The following is a 14,641-nucleotide window of genomic DNA, read 5'->3' on the forward strand; positions in this document are numbered from 1 at the left end:
GTTGCTGCAAATGGCATTATTTCATTCTTTCGTATGGCTGAGAAGAGGTGGTATTTGAAGTATGCCTTAGAGAATAGGTAGATTTTTGAGCCAGTAGTAGAGGAGGACGTTGTTTCAGACTGAGCAGGCCAGGGGACCACAGGACTGGAGTGGAATATGTGGAAAGGATCCTATGAAATGGTTTACCTGAGTTTCCCTCAGCAAGGCAGTGGTAGAGCTAGGATGGAAATGGCCTCAGTCCTGGTTCAATGGTCTTTCATCTGAATTGTTCCCTCTCACCTCCCAAGTGGAGAGTTTTGAGGAGGGAAGAGACAGCTGGTCCATGAGACTTCCTGATTCACAGGATGTTCAAGGAAATCCTAGTGAGTGGGACTTTCACGGGTAGGGTGTGGCTTAGGTAAATCCTCACCTCACCTAGTCATAGTCAGAACTAGTTGGAAATCGTCACGTTGATTCAGAAAAATCGACACATATTTAATCATGGGGAGCCTAAGAATGCATGTACCGAGACCTCTAATAAAACTGGCCAATGTCTAGGAACACCTTCCATGTACAAGGCACAGTTCTGAGCATTTTACATGTTGCACAAATGCATACATTAACTCATTTCCTCCTCATAACCTTATGAGGCAGCCTTCTATTATCATTACATTTTGCAGATGCCAAAACAGGCAAATATTTCTAGACAGAGACGAGCACTGAGAAAAGCCTAAGGTGATAAATGAGGCTTTGGAAGCACTTGAAGTTCAATGGAGGAAAGAGGGTGATTGAGACTTCTGGTTTCTATTAATGACTGACTAAGTTATTCTTATGAATCCTCCTGCTGAAAACAGCTAAAATTTCTGGATAAAATATAAATTAAAAAATGTCTGAAGGCATCCAAGAACTGACAAGTAAGTAGAGAGTTATCAGGCCCAAAGTGAAGATAACAATAATCCAGAGAGAAATGGAGCAGAGATGCCTGGAAACCACATTTGATATAAAGACAAACCATATTTGATTCTAGCAAATCAGACCTTACCCTGGATTGAATGGGACAAAAATCAAAACCCAAAGCCCACATACAATGAGTCTAATAGAACATGTTTCCCACAAAAAGCTGACATGCCAGAGAGCTATACCTTTCAGAATAAGAGTGGAACAGAAATTGAGTTCTCCCAGGGATTTGCAGGCTGGAGCTCAGAAAACATCAAGTCTTGAACTTGGCTTAAGATGACCCTGTACTAAATACAAAGAAAAAAAGAAGAAAACGACCCTGTACTATTTGTGTCTTCAGGTGTCTGATATAAATAAATGAAATTACTTTTTGGAGGAAGGGACGTTTTATCTCCCCTCCAGTTATTTCCACATATTTTCCTGCAAAGATACAATTGTTTTTTTGTTTTTTTTTGTGATTGATTCCCCTGGCAAACAGCCCCCATCTTTAGGTCACCAAAAGGGCTTTACAAAAGTCACCTCATTAACATAACAAAGACACTTTAATCACTTATCACAGGAAATTCCAAGGGCTTTAGGAGCTCTTTGCCAGGAACATGATCAAAGACCAAATATATATTTATTATTATAAATCACAATATCACAACTCCAAAGATATTTGGTTTGCATAGTATTATCACATTCCTTGTCCCCTTGTGCCTTCTGCCCTGATGGCTTTAAGGAAGGACAGAGAGCTGGAATGACTTTCTACCCATCCCCAGCTAGGAAAGAAGGAAGAAAATTAAGCTTTGTCCTAAGGAAAGGAGATTTGCGTACCTAATATATACCAGTCATTCATTCCCATTAACTAGATAAGAACATTGAGTCAAAGAAGATGAGGGACAACCCGAGATCACCAGAGCAGTTAGTATCAGAACCAGAAGACTGCAGCCCTGTTCTAGGACAGTCCATTTTCACTGGCAGCATCCTTCCTATACTTCGTGGTGACTCCAACCTACTAGTGCCCAGGAATGTCCTAATGTGGTAAGGAAATAGAATGATATTGTACTGAATTCAGAGTCAACTCTTCTATGTGTTGATGAGTCATTTTGAAAGTGTGCACCTCATCTTGGGACTTGAACCCATGTACCGGAACTTGAACCCAGCCAAAACCCAGACTGGGACTTGAACCCACGTGGGAGGGACTCGAACCCACGTGGCAGGGACTCGAACCTGACCAAAACACACAGCCTTCCAACTGAGATCACACACCTCGTTTCAGGACTTAATGAAGCTCAAGTTTTTGGTGTCTCATTGCAGAAAGAATTCAGTGAGAGACAAAGTGATAGGTAAGAAGTGGATTTATTTAGAGAGAAACACACTCCACAGACAGAGGGTGGGCCATCTCAGAAGGTGAGAAAGGCCCAATTGTTTTTTTTAAAAGCATACAAGAAAAGGTTCTCACCAGTGGAAATAACGGGTAACAGAAACTGATTGTCAAAGACTTCAGATACTTGAATTACAAGGTACTATAAAACGTTCACGGTTGCTATTTTCAAAGAAATAAGTGACAAACTTAAAAATACCCACAGGGAACAAGAAATGGCAACAAGTGAAATGGGAGTTATTTAAAAGATCAACTAGAACCTTTTTAGAAATGAAAAATACAATAACTAAATCCATCAATAAATCCCCTTAACAGAAGCTTCAGGGAGAATTAGTGAACTGGAAGATAGGTCGAAAGAAATTATTCATGCACATAAATTTAACAACTTAGAGGAAATGGATCAATTCCCCCAAAACCATAAGCTACAAAACTTCACCTGATATGAAATATATCATCTGAATAATCTTATAACTATTTAAAAAAATTGAATTTGTAATTAAAAGACTTCCCCCCAAATAATACCTAGGCCCAGCTGGTGATGGTTTCATTGAAGAATGCTACCAATCATTACAAGAAGAATTAGCACCATTCTATACCATCTCCAGAAATTAGAAAAGCAGGGAACACCTCTCAACTCATTTTATAAGGCCATTATTATTTTGATACCAAAACCAGACCGAACGGTACAAAACAAAACAAAACAAAAACAAAAAAACTACAGACCACTATCCCATGAACATACCTACTAAAATCTTCAATAAAATATTAGCAAATTGAATCTAGCAATATGTAAAAAGAATTATATAACACGGCCAAGGGATTTATTCCAGATATGCAAAGCTGGTTCAACATTTGCAAATGAATCAATGTAATCTACTATATCAAGAAGCTAAGAGGGCTTCCCTGGTGGCGCAGTGGTTAAGAATCCGCCTGCCAATGCAGGGGACACGGGTTCGAGCCCTAGTCCAGGAAGATCCTACATGCGGCGGAGAAACTAAGCCCATGCGCCACAACTACTGAGCCTGCGCTCTAGAGCTCGTGCTCCGCAACAAGAGAAGGCACTGTAATGAGAAGCCCGCGCAGCGCAACAAAGAGTAGCAACGAAGACCCAACGCAGCCAAAAATAATAAAGAAAGAAAGAAAGAAAGAAGCTAAGGAATAAAAATCATATGACCGTGTCAATTGATACAGAAAAAGTATTTGACAAAATTCAACACCCATTCATGATAAAAAACTCAGTAAAGCAGGAATAGAGGGGAACTTCCTCAACCTGATAAGACTGAATACCTTCCTCTTAGGATAAGGAACAAGTCAAGGATATCTTCTCTGGCCATTCTTATTCAACATAGTACTGGAAGTCTAGCCAGCACAGTAAGGCAAGAAAGGGACATAATAAGCACACAGACTGGAAAGGAAAAAGAAATAAATCTCCCTATTTGCAGATTGTCTACATTAAAAATCCCAAGGAATCTACCAAAAAACCTCCTGCAATTAATAAAGGAATTTAGCAAGACACCAGTTTACAAGCTCAACACATAGAAGAAATCCAGAATGCGGCAGAGACAAAAGGATGGAAAAAACAGTGGGTAAAAAAAGGATTCTGGGCTTCCCTGGTGGCGCAGTGGTTGGGAGTCCCCCTGCCGATGCAGGGGACGCAGGTTCGTGCCCCGGTCCGGGAGGATCCGACGTGCCGCGGAGCGGCTGGGCCCGTGAGCCATGGCCGCTGAGCCTGCGCGTCCGGAGCCTGTGCTCCGCAACGGGAGAGGCCGCAGCAGTGAGAGGCCCGCGTACCGCAAAAAAAAAAAAAAAAAAAGGATTCTTATGTTTAATCAAAGTTACAGAAGGAGAGAGACAATGAGGCAGAGGCATATCTGAAGCAAGATAGCTGTGAATTTTCCAAACCTGTTGAAAGTACAAATCCACGATTGAAGAAACAAAGAATTTCAAAGCAACGTGGGAGGGGGGAAGAAAAAAAGAATGCAAGAAGAAAGGAAAGCAAGCAAGCAAAAAGATTAAAAAAAATAAAAATCCTACCTAGATTCCCAGTGAAATTGCAGAACCCTGGAAAATGGAGAGATCAGAGACTGGAGAAGTAAGCAGGGGGCAGGTGAATACAAAGTTAATGGTATTAGACTTACTGATTTTACTTACATAGTCCTTATTACTTGCCAAGCCCCTTACATTAAGTGATTTACTTCTCACAGCAATTGTATTAGGTGGGCACTATTATTACTTCTATTATATAGATGAGGAAGTTGAGACAAGTGAAACTTAGCTACCTGCGCAAGGTGACACAGCTTATCAATGGTAGAGGTAGGATTTTGAACAACGTAGTTCTGGATCGTTTGTGCCCTTAACTACCACACATATTTGTCTCCCTAAAGGGCAACGGGAAGCCATGAAAAGGTTTTAACCAAGGGAGCGACACCACATTTGCTTTCCAAAAACAAATCATCCTGGCACCACTGTGGATAATGGATTAAATGGAGCTAAGGGTGGAAACACGAGGCTGTTGGAATAATGTATCAAAAAATAAGGAGAGCCTGGATGAATGAGGGAGGTGGCAGACAAAAGAAAATAGATTTGCGGGCTCTTCCGGAGTCGAGTCCACTTGGCTTGACTTGGTTTTGGATCGGATTAAGGGGATGAAGGAGGGTGAGGATGGCACCCAATGTTTCTGACTTGGGCAATTCGTCGGACAATGAAAGTCATTCACCGAGGAGACTTCGGAGAGGTCTGATTTTGGACACGGTGAACTTGTGGTGCAGAAGCTCGGCCAGGACGAAGAGCAGAGCCCAACACTGAGGTCCTCCTGGCAGGGCGCGCGCAAGCCCGCGGGCGGGAGCTCGGCGCGGCACCGCGAGCCTCCGAAAGCCGCGAGCGCAGGCGCAGTGTGGCGGCGGGCGCCCCCTGGCGGGCGGCGGCGCGCAAGGACCGCCCCCAGCTTGGCCCCGCCACCGCCCGCCTCGGCACAACATGGCGATGCACAACAAGGCGGCGCCGCCGCAGATCCCGGACACCCGGCGGGAGCTGGCGGAGCTCGTGAAGCGGAAGCAGGAGCTGGCGGTGAGGGCTGGCACCGGGGGCGCCCGGGTTGGGGCCCCGTGCCTGCCTCCGCCTCCAGGATCCGTCCCCGCCGCGCCGCTCGTTACTCCGCCGGCGCAGCGCGGCGGCTGGGAGTCCGGCGGCCTGAGGACGGCTGCGCATTGCGCGGCCCGCCGGCGCCTCGGCCTCCCGGCCGTGCGCATCCGGAGCAGGGAGCCGGGGCCGGGGGCGGGGCGCGGAGCCGGGGAGGGGGAGGGGGACTAGGCAGGTGGGGGCGTGGAGGAAGGATGGCGCCAGCGGGTGGGGGCTTCCGTGCGGGAGCCCTGGAGAGGAGAGTGTCCCTGAGCTCTGCGGGGTGGGCGAGGGCGGGCGGGTCCACGATCTTTGAGGGATGGGGACCGGGCTTGTCGGCAGGCTGTAGGAGATTGGTTCGGGCTTGCCAGTGGGCTTTGGGGGGTGGGGTAGGAAACAGGTGTGGGAGGGGGACCCACACATCCGGGCAGGCCTTTGGAAGATGGAGGGGCGCATGTCCTTTTGGGGACTAGGAGTAGATTAGTTGGATGCGGTTTTTGATGGGCAGGGTTGTGATGTATTTGGGAACATCTTAGAAGGTGACAGGCGAGGGGAAGCGGACTCAGTCTAGGGAATTAGGAATTGTGACACGCACCCGGGACCCCTTGCACCCTGGTGGCTAAGCCCTCCCTCCCCTTGCGTTTTGGCTTGGGCATCGGGAGGCCCATCTCACCTGAAGCTGCCCTTCCAGGTTTCCATAGCAACCGCAGCCCAGTGCAGGCGGCGTTTCGGAGCCTGCAGGGAGGGGAGCGAGTTGGCTCTGGAAGGCTGATCACCCTTCCCTCTCCGGGTAGCAGTATCTTTTATGCGTGGGAGTAGAGACTGCTCATGTTCTTCCTCCGCCCAGGTTCTTGACAGCTGGGTTTCCACGAAGCCCCTGAGTACGTGCAAACTTTGGCATGGGTGTACATTTTAATGGGGACAGGCTCTTTCTATTCCATTTTATTCTTAAAGGGATCCAACAAGATGGGTCTAGACTGTCTTAGTCTGAAACAGCCTGCCCCTGCGCATGTCATCCTTCTTTCCGCAAGGCTGGCTCTGTATAGTTGAACTTGAGTTTATAAGTCTGATAGCAAGATTTCAGTTTGGTTAGGCTTAATGCTTGCATGTAGAAGGCATTAACCACTTCCTTGTTTTTCATCTCTCAGGAAACACTGGCAAACTTGGAGAGACAGATCTATGCTTTTGAAGGAAGCTACCTGGAAGACACTCAGATGTATGGCAACATTATTCGTGGCTGGGATCGGTATCTGACCAACCAAAAGTGAGTGTCAGAAGCCTGTAGTGTTTGTGTGGTGCCCTAGTAATATTTGTGTTTAGGGCTATGTATGTTGTTGGTAGTGACTTGGCAGGGAGACAGTAGTAAAGTGGGGTGGACAGAGGTCTGCACTTGAGCTTGAACTCTGGCTCAGCCACTGCCTCACTGGGTAACCCTGGACAAATCCTCCATCTGTATAGTAGAGGAAATCTGGCCAGTGGCACAGGGTTGTGTGAGGCTTAAATGAAATACAGCATATAATACCTTACACACCAGCACTGCTATCAGTGTTTTCTATATTTTAATCAGTCACGAGTCACACCCTCGCAAGGTTTGCCATACCTGTGTGCCAACTGTACCACGGTTTATTTAGTAATATTATTCTTGAAAACTTTCTAAATTTTTTGAAAATTTTCAAATCTAGAGAAAAATTGAAAGAATAGTTCGTGATCTCTTGATACCCTTCACTAGCATTTACCAGTTGTTAACTTGTTACCACATTTGCTTTCCTCTCTTTTTTCCCTTTCTATATTATGTATTAATACACACACCTCTATCTACACTTAAAAATTTTTTTTAATTTGAAATAATTATAGATACATAGGGAGTTGCAAAAACAGTACAGTTTTCCCCAGTGGTTGGGTTTTATGTAACCATATAGTACAATAACAAAACCAGGAAATTGACATTGGTATAATGTGTATAGGTCGTTCTGTCATTTTTTCACGTGGGTAGATTCCTGTAACCACCACTGCAATCAAGATACAGAACTTTTCCATCATCACAAAGATCTCCCTCATGCTACCCCTTTGTAGTTATATCTCCCCTTTCTCCCATACTTATATGTATATATATTTTTTGCTAAACCATTTAAAAGTTGAAAGCAGATATCATGACATTTGCCCCACATTATGTCAGCAGGTACCTCCTAAGAATAAGAACATCTTTCTTACGTAACCAACAATTATCATGCCTGGAAAATGAGCACTACATTAATAGTATTATGTAATATACAGTCTTTATTCATATTTCCCTAAGTGTTCCTAAAATGCATTGCTACCTTGTTTTGAACCAGTGAGTGTTTGTGCATTGCATTTGGCTGTTGTGTCTCCTTTAGTCTCTTAATTTAGGAGCTTCCCACCCTTTTTGGTGGGAAGGTTGTTTATGACATTGTCTTGTAGAGTGTCCCAATTCCAGGTTTTTCTTATAGTGACTTCGTGAGAGATCCTTTAAATATTTTTGGCAAAAATGTTGCATTAGTGATTTGTGTACCTCTTGTTGTTTACCTCTGTTTTATCAGGAGGCACATAATGACAGATTACCCCATTACTGGTGCTGCTAAGTTTGATCATACGATTTCACCATTGTAAAAGTTATTTTCTTCTCTTTGTAATTAACAAGTGATTTCGGAGGTTATACATTTTATTTATTTTTAAGATTTATTTATTATTTATTTATTTATTTTATTTATCTTTGGCTGTGTCGGGTCTTAGTTGTGGCACGCGGGATCTTTCATTGCGGTGCTCGGGCTCTTCGTTGCAGCGTGTGGGCTTCTCTCTAGTTGCAGCGCTCCGGCTTCTCTGTAGTTGTGGTGTGCAGGTTTTTCTCTTTCTAGTTGTGGTGCACGTGGGCTCCAGGGTGCATAAGGGCTCTCTAGTTGAGGTGTGCAAGCTCAGTAGTTTTAGCACGCAGGCTTAGTTGCCCCACGGCATGTGGGATCTTAATTCCCTGACCAGGGATCGAGCCCACGTCCCCTGCGTTGTTAGGTGGATTCTTTACTACTGGACCACTAGGGAAGTCCTTGGAGGTTATACTTTTTAGGCAGTGTGATTATACTGCTCACCCCAATTTTTGTCATTGGTTTTAGTATCCATTGTTGATTATCTGAATTAGTTATTATAATGGAGGTTGCAAAATGATGATTCTAATTTTACTGTTCCTTTTACATTTATTACTGGCATTCTGAAAGAAGAGTCTTCCCTTTTTATCTTCTTTCCCTTTCATTCTCTCTTTCTCTCTCTTTAGAATCACTGTAGATGCATGGATTTAAAAAAAAAACAGCGTATTGGGATCTAGTACTGTCACTTTGTAAAGGTTTAGTTTTTAGTATAAATTTATTGAGATCTATGCAAAGAAGTGCACAGATCATGTGTTTAGCTCACTGACTTTTCACAATGCTAACACACCCATCATTATCCTTTTTGATGCTTAGTTTGTCCCAAATGTGGCCAGAGGGAGCCTCCTCAGGCTGATTCCTTTGTCCTTTTTTTTTTTTTAATCTTTTAGTAACTTTATTTTATTTATTTATTTTTGACTGTGTTGGGTCTTCGTTGCTGCGCACGGGCTTTCCTCTAGTCACTGCGAGCGGGGGCTACTCTTTGTTGTGGTGCGCGGGCTTCTCATTGCGGAGGCACCTCTCCTTGCAGAGCAAGGGCTCTAGGTGCTTGGGTTTCGGTAGTTGTGGCGTGTGGGCTCAGGAGTTGTGGCTCGTGGGCTCTAGAGAGCAGGCTTAGTAGTTGTGGCGCACGGGCTTAGTTGCCCTGCGGCATGTGGGATCTTCCCGGACCAGGGCTCGAACCCGTGTCCCCTGCATTGGCAGGTGGATTCTTAACAACTACACCACCAAGGAGGTCCCATCCTTGTCCTTTTCTTGTCTCAGACCTGGTATCAGTCATTTCACTAAGGAACTCTGGTTCTTTAAGTTTTTTATTTATTTAGTTAGTTAGTTATTTTTGGCTGTGTTGGGTCTTCGTTGCTGCATGCGGGCTTTCTCTAGTTGCGGTGAGCGGGGGCTACTCTTTGTTGCGGTGCACGGCCTCTCATTGCAGTGGCTTCTCTTGTTGCAGAGCACGGGCTCTAGGCACGCAGCCTTCAGTAGTTGTGGCACGTGGGCTTCAGTAGTTGTGGCTCACAGGCTCTAGAGCGCAGGCTCAGTAGTTGTGGTGGACCGGCTCAATTGCTCCGTGGCATGTGGGATCTTCCCGGAACAGGGATCGAACCTGTGTCCCCTGCATCAGCAGGCAGATTCTTATCCACTGTGCCACCAGGGAAGCCCTTTAAGTTTTTTTAAACTAAGATTATTTAACAGAGTTACTTCATAGCACTAGTCTGTGCTAGATGTTTTTATTAATAGGCATTAAAATAAATACATATTAAATGAAAATGATTGTGAACCTAAAGCTAAAGTAATCTCATGTGTCACAGTGGACCACATACCATCCATTGGAAAACATTGCTGTCTGCATAGGCATTCAGCATGAAGGTCATTTTGGTCAATCCAAGTGGTGTGGAGGCATTTCTGTATGGAACTTGGTAATTTAAAAAACAAAGAGTTCCTTACATTTGTCCTGGTGTGTCCTCAGCTTGAGCCACAGACATAGCTTGGTGCTTATAATGAGTTTCTTGTGTGTGTTTTAGAAACTCCAATAGCAAAAACGATAGAAGGAACCGGAAGTTTAAGGAAGCAGAGCGGCTCTTCAGTAAATCCTCAGTTACTTCAGCAGCTGTAAGTGAGGCGGGGGGATCTTTCTGTGGCCCATTGTTAAGGAAGACCTCCGTTAAGTTTCTGTGAGTTTTCTCTTTCCTGTCCATCTGTGAGTTGGTTGTCTCTTTCCTTTCTGTCTGTGAGTGCTCTCCTGAGATCTGTGGTAATTTTTATAGTAACTGGTGGTTTTTTCTTTTAGGCAGTAAGTGCATTGGCAGGAGTTCAGGACCAGCTCATTGAAAAGAGTAAGTTTATCTTTTTACTTTTTCATCAGTTTATTTTTAAGCTACCATCGCCCCTATATTTAATTCCTATCCAACGGTGTATCTGAAGACTGCATCTCTTGTTCTTGCCTCTTCTTTCTAGAAGTTAGGAACCCTTTTGGGTATCCTTAATCATGTCTTTCTTTGGGGGAAGAAACTACCGTGTCCTTCCTGCCTTTTCAGTCACATGAAGGTTGACTTCACCTGTTCAAAGACACAGAGATATGTCTTCACTCCTGTTGAGTCTTTTTTAAAGTTAAAAAAACCCTTTTATCATGGAAAATTTCAGACATATCTAATAAATCCTCATGTACCCCATTTAATAATTCTTAGGAAATTCTGATCCTATGAACAGAATGTACCTGTGTGTTCTTAAATTTAAAATGGAGAGCAGGTAGTATTTACTTGTAGAGAAATTGTATCATTCTCTGTATGTAAGCCGTACAGTCTAACTTCTAATTTCTAGTGATGGGACTTAGAACTGCAGGTTTATCTTGCTGTATCAGACTCTATGTAGCTGTACTGGATGCTCTCCCTGTGGGTCGGGTCACTCTGAAACACACCCTGCTTTTTGTATTGGGGCTGGGTATTTTCACATGGCAGATCTTGTCGTGGGATCAAGTTGTCTTGTTTGCATTACCAGGGCAGTGGTTTGAGGAGAAGGGATTTTGGTAGTATGGGAATTAGAACTACTCAGTGACTTCAATTATTATCTCCGTGTACAGATTTCTGAATCTTTAGCCCTATCCCTAACTCCTTTCCTGAGCTTTAGTCATGCATTTCTAGAAAATTCTAGAAAATGTCTTCTAGACATTTCCACTCAGATGGTCAGACTCAAACATTTTGTCTAAAACTGAGCTGTTCTCTTTCCTTCAAAATGTGTCTGCCTAGTTGTTTTGTTTCACAGTACTTCTGTTCTCCGTCCTTCAACACTCTGTAGGCAGCTTTGACTCCTTTCTGCCAGCCTAATCAGTTCGACCAAGTCCTTTTGATTTTTTCTTTCATTATGACTGTCAGTTAAATCTTATTTCTTCTCCATTAATACCACTTCTAGAATGTAGAGCCATGTCATCTGCTTTGTGGAGTAACAAGACTGATTAAGAACATTCTGGACCTCACTCCTGTGAGCTGTGATGGAATGATGTCTGACTGCTCAGTTTTCACAAGAGCCTATTATCCTGCCCCAGGCTTAGCGGATAGTTTAGTATATGGCTCTGTATCTAATTACCCACACAGAAGGGGTGTGCCTGGATACTGGTCAGGAAGACTCAATAAGCCACTGCTTGACTTGAGACAAATACTGATGTATTGAAGATTTTCTGGAGCATGTGGAGGCCATCCATTCCCCTAAGATCTTCCCCCTGGATTGAGCCCCATTTCTGGAATATATCATACTGGTATTCCTTGGTCTTCCCTATAAAGTTGCGCTTTGTTGCACTTAGTTGCACTTAGTAACATTTTGGTCCTGTAAAATGTGTCACTCTGTTAGGACGTTGCAAACGTTTATGATCATTACTAATTATTATCTCCTTTAGGAATAGTTGTTTTCCCTGAACGACTAGTTGGTTTTTACTGAAAACCTGGTAATTGACTGTTTCCCTCTTTGTATGGGTGCTAAAATGCTTAAAGCCAAATTTGGGGTTCCTCTCTAGAAAGCAAACAGGAACTTACAGCATGTGTTTGGGGAATGAATCTTAGTACTACATCCGGCTTACTTTCTTCTTCTGTTCCTCTTTGCTTTACTTATCTCATTTTAAATTTATTTTATTGGATTTCATTCTTTTAATTTATGTAGCTTGGGTTTCATTGGACTTCATGAAACTATGGTTTGGTATTTTTTATCAGTTCTGGAAAATTCCCAGCTGTTACCTCTTCAGATACTGTGTTTGCTCCATGCTCTCTCTCTTCTCCTGGTACTCTGGTTAAATGTAAGTTAAACCTTCTCTCTCATTTCATCCTTTATGTCTTTTATTATCTTTTCTATATCTTCTTTTATGTCTCTGTGCTGCATTATGGGTAATTTTTTTTCTGGCCTACCCATTCACTAATTCTCTTTTCAGTTGAGTCTGATTTACTGTTAAACCTTCCCTTGATTTTTAAATCTTTTATTATACTCAAAAAAAATTTTTTTTGGCCATGCTGCATGGCATGTGGGATCTTAGTTCCCTAACTGGGGATCAGCCCACACCCGCTGCATTAGAAGTGTGGAGTCTTAACCACTGAACCAACAGAGAAGTCCTATTACTACATTTTTAATTTCCAGAAATTCTACTTAACTACTTAAAAAATCTGCTATGTGATTTTTATATATATATATATATATATATATATATATATATTTAATTAATTAATTTATTTTTGGCTGCGTTGGGTCCTGGTTGCTGTGCGTGGGCTTTCTCCAGCTGTGGTGAGTGGGGGCCACGCTTCGTTGTGGAGCATGGGCTCTAGGCGCGAGGGCCCCAGCAGTTGTGGCACGTGGGCTTAGTAGTTGTCGCTTGCGGGCTCCAGAGCACAGGCCCAGCAGCCGTGGCTCATGGGCCTAGCTGCTCCACGGCATGTGGAATCTTCCTGGACCAGGGCTCGAACCCGTGTCCCCTGCATTGGCAGGTGGATTCCCAACCACTGCACCACCAGGGAAGCCCCTGCTATGTGGTTTTTTAGTACCTTTCTTTGCAGTTGTTTTCAAACTTGCCTTTTACTTTTTAAAATATAAATAAATTTTTTAATTTATTTTTGGCTGCATTGGGTCTTTGTCGTTGGGTCTTAGTTGCTGCGTGCGGGCTTTCTCTAGTTGCGGCGAGCGGGGGCTACTCTTAGTTGTGGTGCGCGGGCTTCTCATTGCAGTGGCTTCTCTTGTTGCACAGCTTGGGTTCTAGGTGCGTAGCTTCAGTATTTGGCACATGGACTCAGTAGTTGGGGCTCTCAGGCTCTAGAGCACAGGCTCAGTAGTTATGGCGCATGGACTTAGTTGCCCTGCGGCATGTGGGATCTTCCCAGACCGGGGCTCAAACCCATGTCCCCAGCATTGGCAGGCAGATTCTCAACCACCGTGCCATCCGTGAAGTCCCTACTTCTTTAAGTATAGTAAGCATAGGTTTTCTGTAGTCTGTATTTAATTTCAGTTTCTGAAGTCTTTAAGAACCTCTTTCTGTCTGTTGTTTCTGCTGTTGTATCGCTCATGAAATTAATTTCCCTGTGTGCTTGTTGGTTATCTTTGACTGTGTACTTCTGTTCACTGTAGTTAAAAGTATTTGTAGAATAGTTTGACGGCTGGGATGCTGTCTTCCAGAGAAGACCTATGTTTGCTTCTGCTAGGACTGCTTGGACCAAGTTCAAGGCTTGAGGGTCCCCAAAAGATCCAAACTTTAATTCCAAGAGAGGAATGAGGAATGGTCTGCTTTGCCTTTCACTCTTTCTTCCTTTGTACAGAGTCTTTCCGTTGTCTCAGAACGTTTTGTATAACAGATCTTGTGGAATGACTCCTGTGTTTTTGATCTTTGGTGGCAATGAAGAAAACGACCCTTTCTCTTAGATTTTGTACTTGTATATTCTCAGATCTCAAGGATTCTGGAGTTTTGCACTTTTGGCATTTATTTTTGAACTGTTCTGAAATTTTCCTCAAAAAATGCACTACTTTTGTTTCCTTTGGCTTCTTAGGTACCTACACTAGAATGAGAATAGATTGGCATGGTCCCAAAGGGGAATTTTATGCTAATTAGTGAGGCATTGTATATTTTTCTAAAAAGGATAAAGTGAAAGAAAAACAGAGCAGGCAGATTTTCCCAGGCCAGGGCGCAAACCCATGGCTCCTGTAAAGGATCAGCAGTCTCACCTGTTTGTTTTCCTGGGCTTCTCTGAAGCTTTCATCAAAGCAGACCCCTCCGGCATCTACATCATTGCGCAGGTAGGTGAACAGCTGCATGAGCGTTGTCCTGGGTGTCTTCCTTTCTGCCTTTAAACGTTTCGTGCTGATCAGGAGTCACTGCTGCGGCACTATTCAGTAGCTTGTCCTTTAAGTAGAGCATCTCATTTGTATTTAACTTAAAATTTGACGTGATTTGCGCTAAGAATGAGTTGCTCAGTTTTATGTCAGTGAGAGGCAAACTCGTGTGTCTTTTCATGGTGGCAGCAACAATCGATTGACTGACTTGCTGCTGTACCTTGATATGTTGTAACCTAGTCCTCTTGCTATCACTTCTCTTCTGCTTCCGTGAGCC

General features: G+C 43.7%; 1 protein-coding gene across 8 annotated transcripts in view; it reads left to right on the forward strand.

The window, feature by feature from the left end:
• Positions 1 to 5,219: 5,219 nt before the first annotated feature.
• Positions 5,220 to 14,641, forward strand: part of MEAF6 (MYST/Esa1 associated factor 6) — a 31,706-nt gene continuing 22,284 nt past the window's right edge. For 7 of the 8 annotated variants that reach the window (XR_012325962.1, XR_004521608.2, XM_073791854.1 and 4 more), the window contains exons 1-4: positions 5,221 to 5,368; positions 6,568 to 6,683; positions 10,095 to 10,182; positions 10,361 to 10,406. Coding sequence is in view for 6 of the 8 variants with exons in the window: in XM_073791854.1 (XP_073647955.1) it covers positions 5,279 to 5,368; positions 6,568 to 6,683; positions 10,095 to 10,182; positions 10,361 to 10,406 (340 nt within the window). In the remaining 2 variants the exon portion in view is untranslated. Of the gene's footprint in view, positions 5,369 to 6,567; positions 6,684 to 10,094; positions 10,183 to 10,360; positions 10,407 to 14,641 lie in introns of all 8 variants that reach the window. The other variant, XM_033837845.2, reaches the window with a different exon arrangement.

This window comes from Tursiops truncatus, chromosome 1, assembly GCF_011762595.2.
Source record: "Tursiops truncatus isolate mTurTru1 chromosome 1, mTurTru1.mat.Y, whole genome shotgun sequence".
NCBI classification, from domain to species: Eukaryota; Metazoa; Chordata; class Mammalia; order Artiodactyla; family Delphinidae; genus Tursiops; species Tursiops truncatus.